We start from the raw sequence: 23,443 nt of genomic DNA on the forward strand, positions 1-23,443 counted from the left end.
TGTTTCTGCTCGGAATATTATCCTAGTTAATCGCGTTAAGTTGCTAATTTCGGATTTCTAAACGAGTAACACTGAAAAAGTGAGTTTACAAATGTTATCATTGTTATCGTGCCGGCCGTCTTTTTCAGAAAAATTAGTGTTGATGAGGAGTTTAGTGCCATCCACAGTCAATATTTCCCTGAAAACGATGAAGACAATGACGGGTCCGATGATTATGTTAGTTCGAATGGCGATGATAATGAACTATATTTGTCTTAGGCAGAAGATGATATGGAACAAAGTTTCGTTAGGATGGATGTATCTGCTGTCGATGAAGAGGAAGAGGAGCTGGTAACCAAATTTCTCTCAAAAGATTGTTGTAATAACAAATGCCAAACAATTATACCACGAAAAATGATCGAGAATAGGAGAAACAATTGTTTAGAATTAGCAAAGAATGAACTCGATTTAGTGATACTAAGTCATATCGAAGCCGGAATGATATGTAATGAAGAATTAGAAAGTGTTTATTCGAAGCTTGTCGAACGGAAGAAATATGGACAGAGAAAGGATAGAGAAGTTACGAGGCATAAGATCGATTTTACCTTCTACAACGTATCTGTTTGTCGTTCGCTTTTCCTTTTTGTACATGCATGTGGGAAGAAGCGTTACGAACACTTAGTACATCATTTTCAAGCACACGGTACAACAGTACGAGTACATGGACTAGCGAGTAAACCACCTACAAATCCGAAAGCGTTTAAACCGGCTAATATCCAAAAAGCTGTCAAATTCATCGAGTATACAGCCGATCTATTGGCTCTTCCATTGCCGGGACGACTTCCCAAATTTAAAGACTATCGCGTCATGAAATTACCATCGAACGAGACAAAGTCCTCCATTTATCGAAAATACATTGCTTCCCTCAATGATGACGAACCGAAGATGAGTAATCGCAGTTTTCGACGCATATGGGCCAAGTACATACCCTACGTTACAGTAATGAAACCGGCGGATGATCTCTGCGATATCTGTCGTGGTAATTAGGTCATTTTTTGCTTATTCTAAGGTTGTGTCAAACGCAGATATTGAATTGAGTCTTCTTTTTCAATAGGAAACACGCTATCGATTACGCAAGTCAAAAACGTTCCTGACGTTGAACGTGAAGAGAAGCTGAATCAATTTCTCAATCATCTCCACAAAACCCGAAATCAATGAACGTACTATCAAAGTTGATGTAGAAATACTGAAGATACGGCAACGGTTCTGTCGTTCAATTTCGCCCAAATAGTTCATTACCCTGTTAGTCCACAACAACCTGGTACGACTTACTTCAAGGCAACGAAAAAGTGCGCAGTCTTTAGAATTACAAATGAAAAACAAAAAGTTCAGGTGAGGATTTCGAACTGTATCGTACGAACTCAAATATCTTGCTTTTATAAAGGACCGAATTGCGTCGTGAGCATCTTGCACTATCACCTGCAAACCTATAAAGAAATCGAAACTTTGGTTCTTTTCTGCGACAATTGCGTTGGGCAAAATAAAAATAACGTTCTGCTATCGTATCTGCAATGGCGAGTGGCTCGAAGACTGAACAAAACGATTTTATTCAATTTCCTCCTTACGGGTCATACGAAATTCGCGCCGGATCGTTACTTCGGTATTTTCAAGGCGAAGTACGCCGCATAGTGATCGATTTCGCGATTTTAGCGGGACAAAACCTATAATTCGAAAAGTGCTATATGCACGCTATTGTTATTCGAAGGTCTCAATATCAGATACCATATCTAAACTATCTAATGAAATTTGTTGCTCTCCAGTGTTTGAAAATTGTGATTTTTGTAAAAGGAACAATACTTCTTCGGGCAAATTTTTCTTTTTCTTTATGCGCATGCTTCTTAAATTGCTGACAACAGGGTCCGATGAAAACAGTAAATAATTGAAAATATCTGTATTTGTATTGACTCTTGAAAATTTTCTACTATGTCGTTCTCTTATATTCCTATAGTCTTTATGCCTTGCTTCTTGAACATCCTCGGATAGTTGCCCAATAGGCAATAATAAGGAATCAATTACATCAGCTCCATGGATTAAAATCTTATGAACGCTAACTGGCATAAAATGCCAACCATAAAGATTTACATACATTTCTATCGTTTCTTTCGCATACTGCCTAAAGCTTTCCGTTTCTATAGTATATCCGCAAGACAAAGTACTCTTCGCTCTACGCAGAATTCACAAGTCTATAAAATTGACAATTACTTATAAATGCGCACATGGATGTAGTTGAAACTTTGTACACAGTAAGCCAAGACTTTGTGGCATCGAATAAAAGAGGAATTAAAGTATACCTTTGTATATCTTTGTTCTGATAACCTCGTAAATATTAGTTTGCTTCTCGTGTGATTCTTAAATATTACACTATAAATAAAACCTAATATATTGTAATTAAAGGTGTCTAATCATGTAATAACGGCTCATAATGTATGTAGATACCTTCCTTACTCGAATTCATATACTCAAAGTTTATATTTTTATCCGTAACAGCTAAAAATCAGTCCAAGCATCTACTATATTTGAATATATCTTACTAAGGCAAATATTTTTTTTTTTTTTTAATTTATTTATTTAAGGTCGCATCGGCTTAAGGAAGTCATTAGCGACCACGTTAGTTATACATTTGCTAGTGTACAACGTGTGTGTCTTTACAGAGTATATGTGCATACACGATTTGTTTACAGTTAGTCTGAGGTATTGTATAGTAGTGGGTATTTCACTTTTGGGAGCAAGTAGTTCATAGTTTTTTTAATAGATGGGTTTGTTCCAATAGGTTAGTTATATTTTCTAGGTATTTGTTGTCGTTTAGGCTGATACTAAGGCAAATATGCTATCGCTACAGCGCAAGTTTATCACTATTTTTTTAAGGTTTTGTGGCAATTATATACATTAATATACTGTATTTTGAACTTGTTAGACCCTCAACTACAATTATATAATTATACTGTCGTAAAATATTCATATGAAGAAATTGGGTTTTGTCCCGCTAAAATCATAAAACGGGCCACTGTGCGCCGTCAGTAACATTGACACGTATGAAGATTTACTGCAGTGCGTTGTGGAATTGTCACCTGGTGGTTATAATAAAGCTGTATCGGCCGAGAAAGTTGTTTGGTATGAGTGGGACAGCTACCTTAAACCATTCTATAAGTCATTGGTTGGCATAACACAATTTCATCACTTTATAATTTGTACGGACTGTATAAAAACGAAGAAATTTGCAGACAGTGAGAACGTGGAGTCGTTTCATCTTCTTTTAAAACCCTCCGATCGTCAAATGCCAGAAATTATAGAGTCAGTTGGTTTATTTCTGGAGCGTCAGTGGTATATTTATCAAAATCTTCGCAGCTTAGTTTCGGATATAAGTAAAGCAGATATTGTGGCTCCATTACCAAAACAGGAGTTGATATCGAAGAAACGTGTGGCTGCATCATCAAAAAAGCAGTTAGCATCGAAGAAACGTGTGGCTACATCATCAAAAAAGGAGTTGGCATCGAAGAAACGTATGGTTCCATCACTGAAAAAAGAGTTAGCATCAAAGAAACGAAAGGCGAAGATTAGTGGAGATGTTCACGAACCAGAAGTAGAACAACGTTCATCTTCCTCATAACGAACACGTAAAAAGGTCTCAAGAAAGACGACGGCGAAGAAAAATACAAAACCTACTTACAAGGGAAGTTTGGGAAGTGTTAATCGCCGATTTTAATGAAACTTTGTACAATTGTTCTAAGGTCCTACCTAAGAATACACCGCGAAGACAGTTCCAGATCAATCGAGAAAGTTCGATCGGCACGAGATAAAGGGATGCGTCCGCGGCGCGCGAGGTCAGATTAACGCGAATTACGAAAACGACACGATCACGGCAAAGTTACGAGTACGATTACGATTACGACCACGCTGTTCTTTGTGACGCTTGTTCTTTTCCTATTCTTTTTCTGTATCTCTTCTGTCGCGTGTTATATTACTCGTGAATTGTTCAATAAAGGATAGATTTTAACAATTTTATTCCTACAAATATGATATTTGACTTTTTAAAATCTATCCTCGTAAGAGCAAAGATTAATAATCAGTGGTCGTCTGTTTCGACTTCGTACCGAGAAGGCTCTGATATTTCGTACAGACGTTGAGTGGACCATAAAATATAGTCAAACAACGTTTGGGTTAAAAGAGACCTGGGTAATAAACATTGAGTCCGTCCGAGTTGAGCAGTCGTAGAATACGGACGTGTTTACAAATAGTCCGCGAGTCCGCAAGTGCCTAACGTGACACGCGTAACGTGTATCTCTCTTCGGGGTTTCGTACCTACAGAGACCAGTAAGTAAAATTAAGTGCAAATGTAACAGTGACTGTAATAAATTGTTTAATTGTGTCACTTCATTGCAACACCACAACCAGTTATAAAAGTGTTGTCCAAAATGACTGCTTTCCAAAAAAGGATCAAGCGATTGTAATTGAAGCAAAAGATGGATTACAAATTCAAGATTACGCTTTTGCACTAGGAAAACTTACAAGTTCGATGAATATAAGATTCATGTCGAGAATTTCAAATGGTAGGATCTGCGTCTTCCTTGCCAGCAAGGAGATTGCAGATGAAATCACAAATAAGTATACCAGTTTTCAAATCAACGACACCAATCTAGAGATCTGTCCGCTTATAAGCAAATATAAAAGAATAATTCTCTCCAATGTTTATCCAACAATTCCGCACTCAACAATAGAAGAAATTATTGATAATCTAGACATACACAGAGGCTCATCGGTATCATTCTTAAGAGCAGGAATGTCTGAAGAAGGTTACCCACATATTCTCAGTTTTAGACGTCAAATTTACATTCACCCAGATGATCTACATAGACTACCAGAATCTATAAAAATTAAGCACGATAATACAACATATTGGATATATCCCTCATCAGACACACTAAAATGTTTTCTCTGTAAACAAGAAGACCATATACAGTGACTCACAAAAATATTCGGACACTAAGGTAGGCTTGGCTTTAATGCTATATATCTTAATCAATTATAGGAGGATTGAATTGCAACTTGTTTTTTTAGATAGAGTACTTATTTCTCTTGCAAATATGTAAAAATTACTAATATATTTTAATACACCTTTATGAGATTAAATATTGACTGAAGTCACATCTATTTTACGTGTTACAAAAATATTCGGACACATACTTTGTATTGTAATATGTTTACTAGCAGTTGCCCGGCAATACTGCTTGTAAGTAAGAGTGGAAATCAAAACAGAATGTTTGTTTACAAGTGCGTTGTGTTGTGTTCAATGTTCAACAGTCAGTGTTACGAAACAGTTCAGTGTATTATCGTAAAAATGAGTCGAAAAAGTAGAAACATTTCGTTTAATCTGCGTCAATTAGTAATTTTCCATTGGGAAAAAAGAAAGTTGTATCGCCAAATCGCTGCAATGCTTAATTTAAAGAAAAGCACCTTGGTGGATATCATCAACAGATATAAAAACGAGGACAGGATTGAATCACTTCCGCAAAGTGGACGACCAAAAATAATAAATGAAAGAGAAAGTGTAAAACTTGTAAGTATATCATCTTTTACATTCAAGTTACATAAACTCGAAAAGTAATTTTTATTAAACTGATTTAGTTTTGCAGATAAACCAGAGTTTCCACTCGAAATATTTTACGAGTGACTCGTGCCGCGCAATGCCGCTTGCGGGCGACTTGGACCAAACCACAATAGCGTTTTAGAAACGCGAGAGTAAGATTTGACATTTGCCTTCTCTCTCGTCTTTCCGAAGCTATCCGAAGTGATCCGAAGGGCCGAATTCACGTACATACGGCTCGTATAGTAGTGTGTATAGTGGAGGGGGAATCATAGTGTGGCTCCATCTTGCATTCATTAGGCAGCCACATGTCTGTGGATAATTTTATTTCTGTAAAGAAAACTGTAACGGCAGATACCGACCAAGAAATCTCGTAAAGTCACGTGACTACCCTAGGCCCTTAAGCATGGTGGAGGAAACGTTATGGTCTGGAGTAGCATATCAAGCAGAGGAGTAGGAAAGATACTATGGATAAGAATAAATATTTACAACTTTTAAAAGAAAATTTAATACCAAGTGCAGTCAATATGGGTATTGAAAAAAGTTTTAAGTTTTACCAAGACAACGATCCAAAACATAAATCTCGGATCGTATAAGAGTTCTTATTATATAAATGTCCGACAGTCCTACACCCTCCTGCTCAATCACCAGACCTTAATCCGATTGAGAATCTATGGGATAGTTTGGATAGAAGAATAAGAACAATGCCGATAAGGAATACGGAAGAATTAAAAATGAGACTACGAGAGGAGTGGGAAAAAACAAGCCTACAATATCTTGAAAAAATCATATCTAATATGCCAAGACGTCTGGGACACGTGATAAAACAAAAAGACTATGCTACTAAGTACTAAAAGTTAAATTTGTGCACACAAAATATTAATTATATAACACTGTCCGAATATTTTTGTAATTAAAAAAACGTCTGTGATATCATTTAATTCATAATATTATACTATTAAGTTCTGTTAAATTAAACATATTATATATATTTCTAAATTACAATAAATACTCTATCGGAAGAAAAATGTTTCAGTTAATTTTCTTCACAATTACCATAGATATAGGTCATTAAAGTTAAACATACCTTCGTGTCCGAATATTTTTGTGAGACACTGTAGCTAAAAAGTGCAAGAACGCAGGCAAAACAAGTCTAATAACAATCACAAACGAGAATAAGGTAACCAGATAAACAAACACAGCAAGAACACAAAGCCAACGATACTGAACCGTAATTCCGTTAATCAAAAACTCAACAAATTTAACAGACTTAACCCAGAATTTGTATCCTATAAATAAACCTATAAAACGAGCGAGATCAGACAGGACTGATGAATCAGAAAACCAAGACTCCATTGACCCCAAAGCAGATAATAACCTTTTATTACAGGAAAGGCAGAGCAAGACGAATCAACCCAAAAAGAAATTAATCAGAGTCTCCACAGGAAAAAGTTTAGAAGAAATGCTCCAACCAATTAAGGCTATACTACATGAACCAAACAAACTTCTAAATTACGAACAATTTCAGAGTTTCCTAGAAAAAGCCCATGGATCTTCCAACACGCAAGAAATAGCCTCAAATTACACTGATGATACTATATCTCTAATTTTCTTTATGAAAAAATTATATCCGCATTTAAATGACCGAAGATTGAAAAATCGTTTCACTAGAATCATTAAAAAACTGAACAAATCACCTGAACCAAACCTCGATACAACACTCTTCTTCCCATACCCCTCGTCGTGTGAAGATGAACTAAACTTATAATTCCATCTATACTCGTATATATATACATAATCAAAACTCTAATCATGGACCACAAAATACTTCAATGGAATGTCAACGGACTTAAACCACGCCAAGAATTTCTCCAGAAACTTATTAACACACATCAGCCTCTTATTAGGTGTATCCATGAAACCAACTTTAAAGAGAATCAGTACTTCAATATTAAAAATTATGAAGTAATACATAAAAATAGAACAAACTATTCAATCGCAAGTGGTGGGGTAGCCACCTGTATAAACAACATACATTTCACCGATCTACAAATTCAAACCGAACTTGAAGCTGTTGCAGCACGCATTACATTACCCTCAACAAAATTAACTATATGTAACGTATACATCCCAAATAGTCACAACCTTCAAGAAACGGAAATAACGAACCTCATTCAACAATTATCGAACCTATCCTGTTATTAGGAGACTTTAATAATCACTGAACCTTGTGGGACTATGCATACACTGATGCAAGAGGCAAAATGATAGAGCGTATAATACAGGAAACCGATCTGATATTACTAAATTCTACCAATCCCACCCACTTCAACGTATCAACGGTTTCCTCTAGCTCAATTGATTTGGCCTTCTGCAACCCATCACTATTTAATCTTATTAATTGGACAACAACTTCTGACTTGTACAAGTGACCATTTTCCTATTTTCATTGACCTTCAAAATAATAGTATGCAAGAAACTATTTACAAACCCAGATGGAAATTTAAGAAAGCCAACTGGGATGCATATAAGTCTATTATTGAATCAAAAACTCAACACCTCACACAACCGCACAATATGAAACCGCAGAACATAGATGAATATCTGCAAAGCCTAGAGCAACTGATAATAGCAACAGCCAATGAAACTATTCCTAAAACTTCTGGAACAATGGAAAAAAGAAAGCTACCTTGGTGGAATGACAAGTGCGAAGAGGCAGTAAAAGAGAAAAAACACGCCTTTAATGTCTATAAGAAACATAAGACCTTTGAGAACAAATGCATCTGCCAAAGAACAAGAGCATTAGCAAGGAAAATACTTAAGACAGCCAAAAGGGAAAGTTGGTTAGAGTATATTTCTGCTCTCCAAAATCATGTATCTAACGAAGAAAACTGGAGGAAAATCAATGCAATAAATGGTACAAGATGATCTTGCAGTATCACTTTAATCTAAAAAACCGACAAAACTATTACATACAACCCACTACAGATAGCCAATAAATTTGCTGCAACTTATGTCAAAAACTCAAGCGACGAAAACTTCAATCCGAAATTCCGCGCGTATAAACACAATTACGAAAGGAACTGGGAATCTTCAGCGAACTATAAAACAACCCCGGAAATAGATAGACTAAATGAACCAATACAGTTAGCAGAACTAGAAAAAACACTACAGACTTGTAAAAACTCAAGCCCCGGCCCCGATGAAATCCCAAACATATTCATTAAAAAACTACCGACAGAAGCTCTAAAATATCTCCTAGAAATATACAACGTGATCTTCACCACTAATGTATTCCCCGCTAATTGGAAAGAGGTCATTCTAGTGACGATTCTCAAGCCAGGAAAAAATAAGTCCTACACCAAAAGCTATAGGCCAATTTCTCTTACTTGCTGCCTCCGAAAATTACTAGAAAAGATTTTGAATAAAAGATTAAAATGGTATCTAGAGAAAAACCACCTTATATCACCACACCAAAATGGTTTTAGACAGGATAGATCAACCATAGACAGTTTAGTAACAATAGAATCTAGCGTCTGCAATGCATTCTATAATGCATAACATCTAATCGCGATCTGCCTAGACATAGAAAAGGCCTATGATATCGTCTGGCGGGACAGAATTCTAAAAAATCTCTGCAACTTCAAGGTAATATTTTCAACTTTATTAAACTTTATTAAAAATTTCCCACAAGAAAGATTCATAAGTGTTCGAGTCAAAAATATATTGTCAAAGAAAGTTGAAATATCTAACGAAGTTCCTCAAGGAGCAATCTTGAGCGTCACTCTTTCGCGTCACTTTCTCATCGCAATAAATGATATAACAAACTCAGTACCAAGACCAATAAGGGTAACTATGTTCGCTGACGACGTCACGTTACTAATATCAGGAAGAAATCTCAAAACAACTCAACTTATTACTCAAAAAGCCCGTAACAAGTTACAAAAATTTTCAGAAGAAACAGGGTTCAAATTCTCCAAAACCAAGTCAACTTTCATAAATTTCTATTGATCGAAAGTCTACAACAATCAAAATATTAATCTGTTCCTGGATAGACAGGAATTGACATCTAGTAGGGAAGTCCGAATTTTAGGATTAACTTTTGATGAAAGATTAACATGGGTACCACATATTAAGAACCTCAAAGACACTTGCACAAGAAGATTGGATATCCTCAAAACATTAGCTCTAAGAAATTGGGGTGCAGATCACGAGGTACTTTCTATGACATACAGGGTGTAACAAACATGTTGCAGTTCCTTAAAAGGGGTCATTCAGGGGGTGATTTGAAACAACTTTTTCCTTAACGAAAATGTAAGATGAGGCTTCGTTAACGAGTTATTAACGAAAAACACCGGCCAATGAGAGCACGAGTTTGCCGCCCGAGCGACTGCGGTAGCGTTGGGTACGCGCTGGGCGCTACGGTTGTACTCCGAACAAGAAAGTTGGCATGCGTCGAAGAAAATAGCATTAGTATGAAAATATTTGCATAACGTATAAACGAAAAAGCAATTCAACAAAAGAAATGAACGGAGAATTGGAGAATTAACGTTGAATATAGAAACGTTGAAAGTAGTCTGCGTTAGATTTAAGAAATAATAATCATTAATGAATTAAATGCAATTCATCTGTAGTTTCTAAATCTATGTCACTGTGTCACTGTACCGATCCTGGTCATCGACCGTCGAAATGGTTTATGGTAGGGTAGAATTTTTCCAAAGAAGCTCCTTGTACCCCCACGTAGTTTAAGCACCTCAGACCTTCCTTGTTCGGACACTTCGAGATCATGTTTCCTTCGAAACCAAAGCAATAAAGCCATAAATTACCTAAACGCGTGCCCCTGATCTCTACTAAGATGGTTAGACTGGTTCTAGCAGCGACAACTCGACACATGGTGCTAACAATTTTTTTCTTATTCTTCGGGGACGGAAAAGACTTTCTCTTCTTCGCAGACCCTTTTGGATCGATGCACGATGTGTCTGTTTTCTGTCTCGAAGCACTGGATACGTAGGCAATAAAAGAGTGGAGTGAGCGCTTTTGTAAAACTGCTTGTTGGTGCTCGTTGTGCACTTCTGCAAAGCACATGTTTTCTTGACAGATACTGATTTTTTTCTTTCTCAATCTTGTGGTCGTACTGAAAGTTAACTCATAATAGAACGATGGGAAACTATGCGAGGGTAGAAGGAGCTTCTTTGAAAAAATTCTACCTTAGCATAAACCATTTCGACGGTCGATGAAGAGGGATCGGTACAGTGACCCAGTGACACAGGTTTACAAACTACAGGTAAAGTTTGTTCTCCTCTCCCTTTATTTTTTGTTGTATTGCTTTTTCGTTTATACGTTATGCGAATAAGAAATTTACGTATTCGTGTTTTTACGTTGCACGTAGTTTTCCTCGATTTTAAGCAATTATTCACTTCAAGTGATAAACAAAAAAAGGACTCGGTGTTATTTATTATGTCGCTTTCAGTTATCATACTAATGCTATTTTCTTCGATGTATGACGACTTTCTTGTTCGGAGTACAACCGAAGCATCTAGCGCGCACCCTACGCTACCGCGGTCGTTCGGGCGGCAAACTCGCGCTCTCATTGGCCGGTGTTTTTCGTTAATAACTCGTTAACGAAGCCTCATCCTACATTTTCGCTAAGGAAAAAGTTGTTTCAAATTACCCCATGAATCACTCTTTTCAAGGAACTGCAACATTTTTGTTACACTCTGTATAAAGCACTTACACGATCCAAAGTAGACTATGGGTCGATAATTTATAACTCCGCCAGGAAGAGTACCTTGAAAAAACTGGAGGTAATAAATAACGCATATGCTCGAATAATTACTGGAGCCTTCCGAACAAGCCCAATAACTGGACTCCTCAGTGAAGCAAATTTAACATCTCTTGAAAATCACAGTATATCACTGTAGTATCATAGTTTTAAAAGACCTTAGTTTTAAGAACAGGAAGAGGGTCGTAAAAGAGAAAGTGTCGATGGACAGAAAACAGATTCAACAGCTGGGCGATGGGCCGATGCGTCGCCGATTGTGCTAAGAGCGTGATGGGAGGAGAGAAAAGGGCATTGAGGGTTTTTCCTGGCGAAAAAGCAGACAGTGTTGTAAGGAAAGTCGAGAGTGCCGTCGAGAGAAAAAAGACCTGTATTTTAACGTGTACAGTATTGTCACCTAATATAATCCTTAATCTTAATAAATATTATTATTATACATAATACTACATCACTTACCCTTAAATATGCATCAGCTGTGGCCACAAAATCTCTAAGCAACACATATAAGTTGCTGTTCCACAAAAACACGATAATCGAGCCTCAACAGAGATCATACCTCCCAAAAGCGATAAATATTCGCTTACGGCACTATTCAAAAAAAATCGAATTAGAAATACCAAAACTGCTAGAAAGAAGACAATACCTCACACCCCCTTGGACACTACCGGACCTGAAAGTAATAGATTTGCCAAGACCAAGCGGAGCCTCAGACTTAGGAACAACAAACACTCAAGAAATACTTGCGAGGAAAGTACAAGATCTTAAAGACTACACCAGATTATATGCCAAAGCCTCCAAATTCAAAACGGAAACAAGTTGCACTGTCAAGACTCCCACGCAGTACTCGAAATTTGAACTTCCAAAAGAATATTCCTTATGTTCGAGGGAAATGTGTGGCATTACAAAAGCTCTAGACTATATCAGTCATTCAGACCAAAACAAATTCATAATAATAGTATTGACTAATTCAGATACTTCACTCTCTAGTATCACGAAGGAAAACTCTCAACATTCATTAGTACAAAAAATCATTGAAAACTTACACAATTTAAATTCTAAAGAAATTATCATTACCAAGATAGCAACACATTTACAATCTGAGATCCTCAGTTCCGATGACGAAGAAGAAACTCATAACAAAATCTGGGAACAACCACAAAGATTTCCAAACTTACCTTAGACATATCCTTAAAACCAAAAGAAGACGAAACTTGGAAGAACACAACTGCGGCAAATATACGCAAAATTCGTAACAGCTTGTTCGAGAAAAGCCCAGCACTCAAATTCAATAGGCGAGATCAAGTCACTTTAACAAGATTAAGAATCAGACATACAAATATTATTCATTCACATTTAATAACCAAAAGCGAACCAACAATGTGTTACAACTGCAACTGTATCATATCAGGCAACCACTTATTTACCTGCACAAACTACGAACCCACAAGATCCAAATTTCGTCTTCCAACGGATCCAAGCAAAATTCTGAATGACGAAAAATTATCCAAACAATTTCTATTGTTCTTGAAGGACGTAAATCTATATAACAGAATTTGATAACAACACCAGGAAGTAATCCCAAAAACCAGAAGCACTTTAAGCATAATTAAAATCCACCGTTATTATGTAGTTATATTTACATTGTACAAGATTCTTTTACACTTGTATTCTATACTGTATGGGTAATATCCAATTGTTGTATTTGTGTTTGTATTGTGGTGACTAATAACCTCATGGTGGATGTGACCTTTATAAATAAATAAATAAAAAAAAAATATTGGGTCTCGAAAATGGTTGGGGAAAGCTGCCGTCGAAGGAACGGTTGAGCAGGACAAAGTTTAACGAGAGACACCCAGTAGTACGGACGTTATAATATAGTAATATACGTTTTACTACACACGTATTGATTAATTTGAAATTCCGTTTATTTAAACATCAAGAAAATACCTCTACCTCTACTCAATCAAAAAAAGCAGTCTGCTGACGATTAATGCAATAGGCGTAAATGCCGAATGCGATTTAAGTCATATAATTAGTTGAAATTTGTTTACAGAAATCATTAAAACTATGAATTTGAATGTCAAACATTGAAGAACTTTCTTTGCACATCAACTCTGTTTTCGAAAAGCCTAAGCCTTCAATAAAGCTAAGGGACTTTGAGAGAAAATCTAGGTATCTAACAACACCAACTGTTATGAGAGGTCCTCCACGAGTTAGTCAAGAAGCCGCAGTTAGTTCTTCGATGAACTTTTGCATTAAACGTTTGTGCGAATATTCGTGATGTGCGAATATTCGTGACTGACTTTTCCTACAAATCTAATTCTTTTCTCGTGATATTTCTGTTGTGTGTGTGGTCTTCTTCCAAATTCTACGTCAAGACTTCTAGTAGTGTGTGTACTGCTTTTTCGTGTGTGGATTTAAACCAAAAGATTAATCACTAGATGGATACATTAACTCATTCTACATTAACTTTCTCAAGCAACCGAATTCTCTAGGTTAACGGACTTTTTCATTGTGTTTGTCTCACTGATAACATAGAACATAGTGCTAATTTTAAAGCATTATTACTGTAAAACGAAAGCAGATTAGACAGTATGTTATAGGACATTTTATGATTTAATTGGAATTTCCTACCACCCCTTAAAATATTGAAACGTATATATGTTATACCCTGCATAGTTTTTTCAAGTTGATGTTTACAAATACCGACTAATGGTCAAAACCCCAGATTTCATCGTTAACTTTAACGTTAATTTTGTCGGCAATATTACAAGAGAAAAATATCAAATCTAAGTTCGATGTTATCTTGTACGTACGTGATGGACGTTAAAATTACGCAGAAACAAATTGTATTTGTTGAAACTATTAAAGAGGCTCTCCCTATTAGAATGATTTTTCTTACAGTTCCAATTTTTGTGGTGACTGTTAAAATCACTCATTAATTTACTTCCTGTAAAATTCAGCCCTGGTTATTACAGATCAATGTAAAAAAGCTCAGTGCCAGAGGCTGCATTCAATGGTATAATCTCCGTTGAACACCGTAGATAGACTATCACACTGCTGAGTGGCCAAAGTAATAAATATATCATATGTACAAATCGACAATACACTGTTCGTGATTCATTTTTATAGTTGTTAAATTTATGTTAAATAAATTCTTAATTCTGTTCTTTAAAAAGACTCTGTTGATGGCGAATTCTTGTAACTTATAATGTAAAAAATTACCCAAAAGCATTCTTCATACAAATCGTATTTGTAAAACAAAGTGAGATCCCATTAAAAAAAAACTTTAAAACAGTAAAAAAGTTATCTCGATTCTTTACAAATTGAACAATACACGTGTATAAAAAGGGTGCGAAATCTGTCTTTCCCTTTAATTTGTAACTTTTTTTTGTATCTAGTTTCTATTAGAGTCTTATTGAAGGATTTGTGTCTATAAAGATCGTAATACGTGTTAAAGGTCTTCCGAAACCAAGACGACCTTCTCAAGCAATTAGATTCTCTAAGTCAACGGACTCTTTCTATGTGTTGGTCCCACTGACATGCACAAGCCACTCTTCATTTCAGAACAGTGTTATCGCTAAAGCATTATTACTGCAAAACGAAAACAGATTCGACACTATGTTATAGGACATTTTGTGATCCAATTGGAGTATACACCTGCCCCTTGAAATATTGAAATATATACCTGTTACGCCCTGTATATACTTTTAATGGAAGTAAATTTTATGTACAATTTTAAGTACATTATAGTAATTCAGTACAGTAATTATTAACACATTGTTGACCGATCACGAGTTAACTCGTGTTTTCATGGCCGAACGTTGCTGACCGGCCACAAGTAAACTCATGATGCGCTTTTTTTATTAATTTATTAAATTTGTTACAGTTTATTTATATTGATTTACTTCCACATCCAATTACGAAATAATAGCCAGTGACATGAGATAAATTTTCAGTAAAATTGCCGGTCAACAATGTGTTAAAAATCTGATGAAAACTACCAGAAATGGGCGCGAACGGAGGCCTCAAGCAGTGGTTATTCGCACAGCAGTGCAGCCTTGACACAAAGGAGGGAGAGATCACTCACTATTCAACACCTCCCTTGCATCAAGATTACACTGCAGTGCGGATAACTACTGAATGAAACCTCCGCGCAGGCTCATTTCTGATCATTTGCATTAGATTTTTAGACGCTTATAACTAACAAATGAAGCGACAAACGCGAAATCATTATTCATGATTTTTGTCTTATTTTAGTGCCTAGAATCACCCCTTAAAGTTATGCCGCGCTGTTTAGAAACACTCTGTATATACAGGAAACTGTTGTTCACAGTCTCGTCCTGTATACAGGGTGTCTCTTTTATCCTGTACATTCATTCCTGCAACCTTAGAAATATTATGATTCGTGTGTTTTTTCTTTTAAGGTCATTTTCTTCCAAGTTTTGAAGGTCGCCGCCATTTTTTAAATATTAACATCTATTTTTTTATGATGCAGCATTGTAGTGTACATCAAGACAAAAATGACTTATGACACTATGACCTTTTGAACCTTATGATTTTATGAACTATGACCCTTACGATCCTATGAACTTATAAACTATGAACACATAAAATTTTACATTTCACACAGATGGTTAAAACCATTAATTCATTATAAACATTGTTTCTCGATTAAATTAGAATAAAAATTTTGTTATTCTTACCTAATGTTTCATTCGGTTTTACGCACTGCATAAGTTCCTTCTCAGTGTCCGGTACAGTATTTTCAGGATATATCACTATGCCTGGAATGTCTTCGATTTCGAGTGACTTATTAGAATCGGATGCCAATTTGGCAGTGTGACTCAATATCCTAAGTTTTTCTACGTGTGCTTTCCAGCTTGTCGCACCTACAAATTGTTAACAAACCCAATAAAATATTATATTCAAAATCCATTTTAGACAAAACATAATGTCATATCGAATGATTCTCTCGTCAGTGGACCCAAATGCAGTGCCGCAAACTAAACACCGAGCAATAACACAATAACTATACAATGTGATCTATAAAAAAATTTCCATTTAATTTCACGTATACACGCATATAGCCATTTTCATAAAAATGAAATCTATCACTTATAAACCTCTCGTTAGATCACATATGCAGACATGGAACTATCATTTCAATGTTTAGGTGGCGATACTGTTTTCAAATTCACTGGCAAGAGAATCATCCTCTATTTAAATGTAGATAGGAATTATTTTTATTATACGCTAAGCCAGAAACAGCAAAAAAATTAATTAACAGAAATCAATCTAGTGAAGATATTATCGTTGAATAACGAAACTGCAGTTAAGATATTGTGTATTAATCATAAGTGTTTAATGAAAGTGGTGATTTTCATAGCACTGATATACCAGATGTATCAGAAAATGTGGGATACTTTTGCAGGACAGATTCTACATATGTAGACAATGAAAAAAGTTCATTTGTACATATGGTCAGAAACTCCTAGTTTTTCAGTTAAACGTTATTTTATTTTGCGTAAGACGCTGGCCTATTTCGTGGCTATGCGGTGTGATATCTCCTTTAAGATCCTACTACAGATAATTATTCCTGGCTCTTAAATACGTGGCGTGTCTTAAGAGGCTAGATAACTTTACAATACTTGAAAATTAGCGAAATTAGCAAACTCTTATTATAGGTAAAATTAAATTTTATAAAAAAATGAAACTCATTTCTTATACAATAACGTTTTAATATTTCCACAATATTCCATAAAAATATATAAAATCATAGTTTCTACAGTTGTTTTTCTGGACGCCATTTTCGGAAACAACATTTGTGGTATCATGAATATTTCTGCTCCTTCTAATCTGGAAATTAAAACGGAAGTTTTAAATAGAACTAGGTGAATGAAATTAGTATTTGTCGTAGCCGATTTTTAAAATATTGATTGTTAAAAAAATGACAGCGATTCGTAGCGAAAAGTTTGATTTCGACTTAAAAATCAATCATTTCTGTATATAAAACAACTAATTCATAAATTTAAAAAATTCTATGACATATACTAGATTAGTACACTTATGTGCTAAAGTAACGTTGTCAGATCGTGTTCCAGTCGAATGTCTCTTTCTATTCTTAGAAGCAAATACGTCTTCTTCACTGATCTGATGAAACAGATTCCTTCATCTGCAAGACACCCCATGCTAAATTAATTACTTTTTGCGTATCCTTGTACCAATCTAACGAAGCTTCATGACGATTCAATATTATACAGGCTTGCATGAATTTGCGAGGTAATTTACAACACTGTTTAACCTGTCACAAATTTGAGTTAAATGAAGCCGAGTTGTTCGCCATTTTTTTGTGCCACACGTGCCTGCCAAAATCTCTAAAAGGAATCGACATCCTTCTTAACCACCACTAAAATGGTGCTGGCCCCACTGAGAAGGAAAACCGATAGATGCCAAACAAAGGTAGGGAATAATCCTGAACCTGTGAGAACCCACGACTAAATATTCGAAAATAATTTGATTAAGGCCCCATGAGTAGGATGCACGTCGCATGGAAGAAGCACTATTCACGAATTAGAGAATTGTAACAACCGGCGACGATTTTGGCGGTATTAAACACTAAAAAGTAATCATATCGACAATTTTCATTGATATCATTAATAGTATTAAAAATAAAATAGGTGACAGAATAGATATGTACAACTGGCAGTAACCCTAATCTGAAACCATATCCTAACCTCAATTCCCTAATTCAAACAATTGCGGCAGCAACGCACTACACGCATGCGTCTAAACAGTAGGACTCTTCCATTCACGCACACGTACAACATCAGGACATCATGCAAGCAATATCCTATGCCATGCTTCTTCGCACCAGGGGGGCCAAGTGCAGATGTACAGAGTTGAAGTCGCGTTTTAGTTCTCCTCGTATCGGTAGGCGACGCTAGTCTACATCACACACACATTTTTGCAACCTATCAGTCAGCACTACTCGACATCCCATGTTCGTGAGAGTCAGTAGCTGCCATTTTTTAAATTTCGACGAACTTTACGATTCCACCGTATTTGCTTCCACAGGTAAGATTCTTAAAATATGTGATTTCTTTTTGTAAGTATGGAATATAATTACATAAATGTGGCATGTGTGGTTGTACAGATCTGTACGTATGAAATGTTTATACATGGATGTGCGATGTGTGTTTTACATTTTAAGAAACATATTACATTATTTCTTCTTTTCTTTCCTGCATGCTGTATTTTCTTGCAAAGATAGAATTCTTAAAATGTATAATCTTTCTGTATTATAAAATATTGTAAAATGCATGTAGCATATGTATTGAAACTGTATTTCGTAGCAAAACAATGCAATATCAATTTAGTAGGCGTTATGCAAAGTACACGGCCGTGACAATAAGAAAACAGAAAACAATATCTTCGACAATAAGTAAAACAACGTTCTAGACTCAGCGATAATATAAAACAAAAGTTCACTCTCTTTTATATAAAAAGGACCACGCCACAGTCATACGCAAGCGCCACACGCGAACCAGCCACGCTTGCCAACATGAGAACATAAAGAAACAAAATACATAAAATTAGAAAACCAGACTGGACAAAACCTTGATATCCAACAATATGTATCTCAAATTTGTATTTGATTTCGCTATTGTATTATTTTATATTTTTGCAGCTGGGATAACTCCTTTGGAGGTTAATGGAGAATTTTGAAGGGCACTCAGTTGTCCAATGAACTGAGTAAATTGGTCTACTTGTTTCCTTTTTCAGGTATATATTATATAAAGTAAGAAAAGATATAAATAAACATATAAGTTCAGAAGAATTATGTATAGTAAATTATATGTAAGTCTGTCTGGCACTACAAATAATTTTTATATTTTCCAGATATTGAAATCAACAAATAATCTATGGATTAAAAGGAGGAAGATACTGGAGGACCCTGGGCACTCAGTTGTTTAATGAACTGAGCACATGGTTCTACTTTTTATTTTTGTCAGGTATACAGTATGTCCCACGAAATCTTGGACAGTCGATTATTTGCTAACCTATTAAAGATACGAAAAAAGTTTTTATATGAAATTGAATGGCAAGAGGGGGCTGATTTATTGGCCGTAACAATTTTTTTGTATCATTATTGTTTACAGAGATATGAAAGTTAAGTTTGGTTTTTTAAATGGGATTATATATATTTTTTTTGATCAATAGATAGTACGTTTCAAGACGAATTCAGCAAACATTAATGTATACACCTTTTTTCAAATAGTTTTTAAGATATTACGCGTAAAAGTTTACTGATCTTCAGTACTCTCGACTACACTTAAAATGCTACGGGTTAAACCGTGCCTCTTGACACTGATACGAAGAGACTGCGGTAGAAACGGCAGGCCTAAATTCTACACAATAGTTTTTTTCACAACCGTTACCTTTACGGCATGCGAAAAAATATCGCCCATGTTTTAATAAAGAAATAAGGCTAACGGATAAAGCTAAAGGACTGTCTACCCCAGTCTCTTCGTATCGGTTTCAAGAGACACGGTTTAACCCGTAGCATTTCAAGTGTGGTCGAGAGTCGAGATATCCTACTGTGCTTCCTGGTATCGCAGATTTTCTTGTACCGAAAATCAGTAAACTTTTTTTCGTCATATCTTAAAAACTATTTGAAAAAAGGGCGTATACATTAATGTTTGCTGAATTCGTCTTGGAACGTACTATTTACTCATCAAACAAAAAATATATAATCCCATTTAAAAAAGCAAACTTAACTTTCATATCTCTGTAAATAATAATCATAAAAAAAAATTGTTACGGCCAATAAATCAGCCCCCTCTTGCCATTCAATTTCATATAAAAACTTTTTTCGTATCTTTAATAGGTTGCCAAATAATCGACTGTCCAGGATTTTGTGGGACATACTGTACATATTTGAGCTACAGACTGAGGGTTGTTTGGAATAAAGACACAATCTTAGTTTCGATTTCTTTCGAACTGTTCCATTTTTCCAATTCTCAGTTCGGTTCGAAAATCAAGTTCTCGGTTCGGTTCGAAATTCGAACATTACATTCGGACATCGATCATGATGCCCGAAACGAGCTTCGGTCGAGTAATTTTGAGAATGTTAACATAATAAAATTAGAAAGTACTTAAGAAATTATTTAAAGAAAAATTTATATCAAATAAGAAATGGAACATTAATCCATTTACCAACCGCAGAATTAATTTGAAAAAAACCATAATCATGTTCAACTACACGAATGCGTAATTAGTTCGAAATAACATTCAGCTAACATTTATGATCGCAATAATCACATCACTGCCACATAAATCATAAAATAAACCACCGAGAAAGGGGTACAAAATTCTCAGATCGGCAACGGATGCCTCAGTGTTCCCCAGTGCGTTACGAGAACGTAACAGATCAGGAAGATAGAATTAGAAAATTCGCATTATGCTTGGAAAGGAGGAAAGCCATACAAAGGAGAGCTGTTTGAGCCTCTCGGCCAGGGTTATGCAGTTGGCAGTCAAAATTTTCGATTCCAATCTTAACTCCGGCTCGAAACGACTGATTGACTCGGGTGAAAGCGGTAACCTACTATTTGTGTCTCACGAGAAATCCAGTGGAAACAATTAAGGGCAATGCTTTCCAGGTTTTCTCCTACGACATGAATAATATTCACACTCGTAGACAGAAACAGAGGGGTGCAAATTCAAGAGAATTAGCGGGGGCCAAAGTTCGAAGGGGTCTAGGCCTCGGGCCATGCGTAGGGGCACATAGGAAGTAGGAGCAACCTCGAATTAGCGTGTTCAGCACACGATGACAGGATGATTACGCATTCCTACTAAGTCGCAACTCCGTCTGAAATGTGGCCAGCCCGCTCGCTTGCTCTTCAACATCTACACACAAGCAGGTGTATCTCTATGAATAGCCATCACGAGAAGCGTGGACCTCTCATGGCAAAGAATGTGAAGAAACGATGAATAAATCCAAGTGTCGAACAAGATTGCCTATTGTTTGGTAGTATTGTTTGGTAGTATTAAAAGATAGATAGGAGGCAAATATGATAGTGGATTATAAGAAACTTAAATATATTGAATCTAAGATTATTTTCATGACTCCATTTTTCCAAGTTCAAGAGAATAATCTGTAACAGAATGGTATCACATCCATTTACAATAGCGCAAAAGATTTTTAAGTAATCCGTAAACAGGAGAACCTTGGTCTTAGTAACAACCCTAGAGGTATCGTGGAAAAAAATTGAATGGCAAAGGTCTAACATGTGGTGCTTGAGAAACATTCAAACTAGCTAAAATTCTTTTAAAATACTTATTAAATTTTACTATTTGTGATCTAGTCATTACAAAACTTGAAATCCAATTCCATTCTTTGAATGAGCGAAAATTTTAAATTAAACCAAATAAATGGTTTACAGATATTTTACAACCAAAAATTTGGCGCGCTGACGATGCAAACAGTTTATTAGAAAGGAATCGATTAATTCGCGCGTATTTAGGTTACAGAATTGACAGTTTATAATAATAAGAGTTCAGACGTTTTTGTTCTGAGCAATAACCTATTTTTCCTTAACCTGGACTTTATTTTCTTTAATCTGAATTTTTGCAAAATGAGTTGCCTTTACTCTTGGAAAATATACCATTAGCTGTGAGGAATACTATGCTTTTCCAAGAGGATGGTGCACCAGCTTATTTTGGACGAAATGTTCGCGCATTTTTAAATAACACCTACGAAGACCGTTGAATCGAACGAATAAGGCCAGTGGCTCGGCCACCACGGTCTCCCGACCTCACTCTTTTAGACTTTTTTTTGTGGGGATATGTAAAGCAAAAAGTTTACAGGGTCAAGATTGAAAATATCCACATATTGCGTGATAGAATACAGAATGCCTTCGATGAAATTAAACTGAAGGCAGCGTGTGCTTGTGTACATGATACGTTATTAAGAAGACTTCAAAAGTGTATTGATAGACAAGGAGATGTATTCGAACAGTTGTTATGAACAATAATTAGTGTAAAAGTTAATTAACTGTTCAGTTCATACCATGGAGATACAGTTCGGAGTAGTAACATCAGCAGTATACGCGTGTGTATGTACACCGATGCGTGTTTCTCGCGTTCAAACTCGCGTGTGTGCGGTCGCGTGTTCGGCTGACTGGGATTTGAACAGAGCGCCCCGGAAGTTCAACATCTGAATTTCAACAACCGATATCTCGAAGACGAAGCTCCAGATTGCAAAATGGTAAAGGACTTTTCAATTTCTATTTGCATGAAGAATATGCATGTTTCGGCTTGTTCCATAGTTTTGGGACACCTTGTACATTACTACGTTTCTAATACAAAACATTATAAAAATTAAATCAAATCGTAATAATTTATATCAACAATGCGAAAAACATAAAATAAGATAACCTAAATTGCGTAACACTGCGCAGGCATATTCTTAGAATTTCAAGTATAAAAGGAGCCGCATAAGTAGTAGAGAAGAAATTGGTTTCCTGGTAATCGTGGTGTTAGCACGAAGTCTTTAGAAACAGCTTATACATATATGCGTATATGCGTTCAGTGTTAATAAGACCACTCTTCTAGTAGGCAGCGACTGTTATCCAACAAAAACAAGTGTAGTTGATACTCCTTTGAAGGTTAAGGACAGGCATCACTAATCTGTCAGATTACGAAATCCTAACCCTGGACACTGAGCATAAACTGTAAAAACGAGTATCTTGGGGGTAACCGATATGCCATCCTCTAAGAATGAGACCGCTCGTCTAGCAGGCAGCGACTGTTCTGAGCAGGTGAAAAGAATAGTTGAGGCTCCTTTTGAGGTTAGCTGTTCGCACGTTGTAGCAGACGAATCAAGCTGTCAACAAGCATCAAGAAGCAATTCGATATCTCACAGAATTTTGAGACTGCTCCTGGTAAGTTATTTCCTAAAAGGCAGCGACCGAGATTCCGAAAGAGGTTAGAATAGAAGCCTCGAGAAAACTTAGATAGGAATACTAAATAATAAATTGCGT

At 36.0% G+C, this 23,443-nt stretch overlaps 1 protein-coding gene across 2 annotated transcripts in view; it reads right to left on the reverse strand.

The window, feature by feature from the left end:
- The window catches only part of Hcs (holocarboxylase synthetase-like protein), a 348,010-nt gene that overhangs the window by 225,854 nt on the left and 98,713 nt on the right, over positions 1-23,443 (reverse strand). For both annotated transcript variants that reach the window (XM_076386483.1, XM_076386482.1), the window contains exon 8: positions 16,106-16,291. In XM_076386483.1, coding sequence (XP_076242598.1) covers positions 16,106-16,291 — 186 coding nt within the window. The remainder of the gene's footprint in view (positions 1-16,105; positions 16,292-23,443) is intronic.

The sequence above is a fragment of the Calliopsis andreniformis genome, chromosome 10 (assembly GCF_051401765.1).
Source record: "Calliopsis andreniformis isolate RMS-2024a chromosome 10, iyCalAndr_principal, whole genome shotgun sequence".
NCBI lineage: Eukaryota > Metazoa > Arthropoda > Insecta > Hymenoptera > Andrenidae > Calliopsis > Calliopsis andreniformis.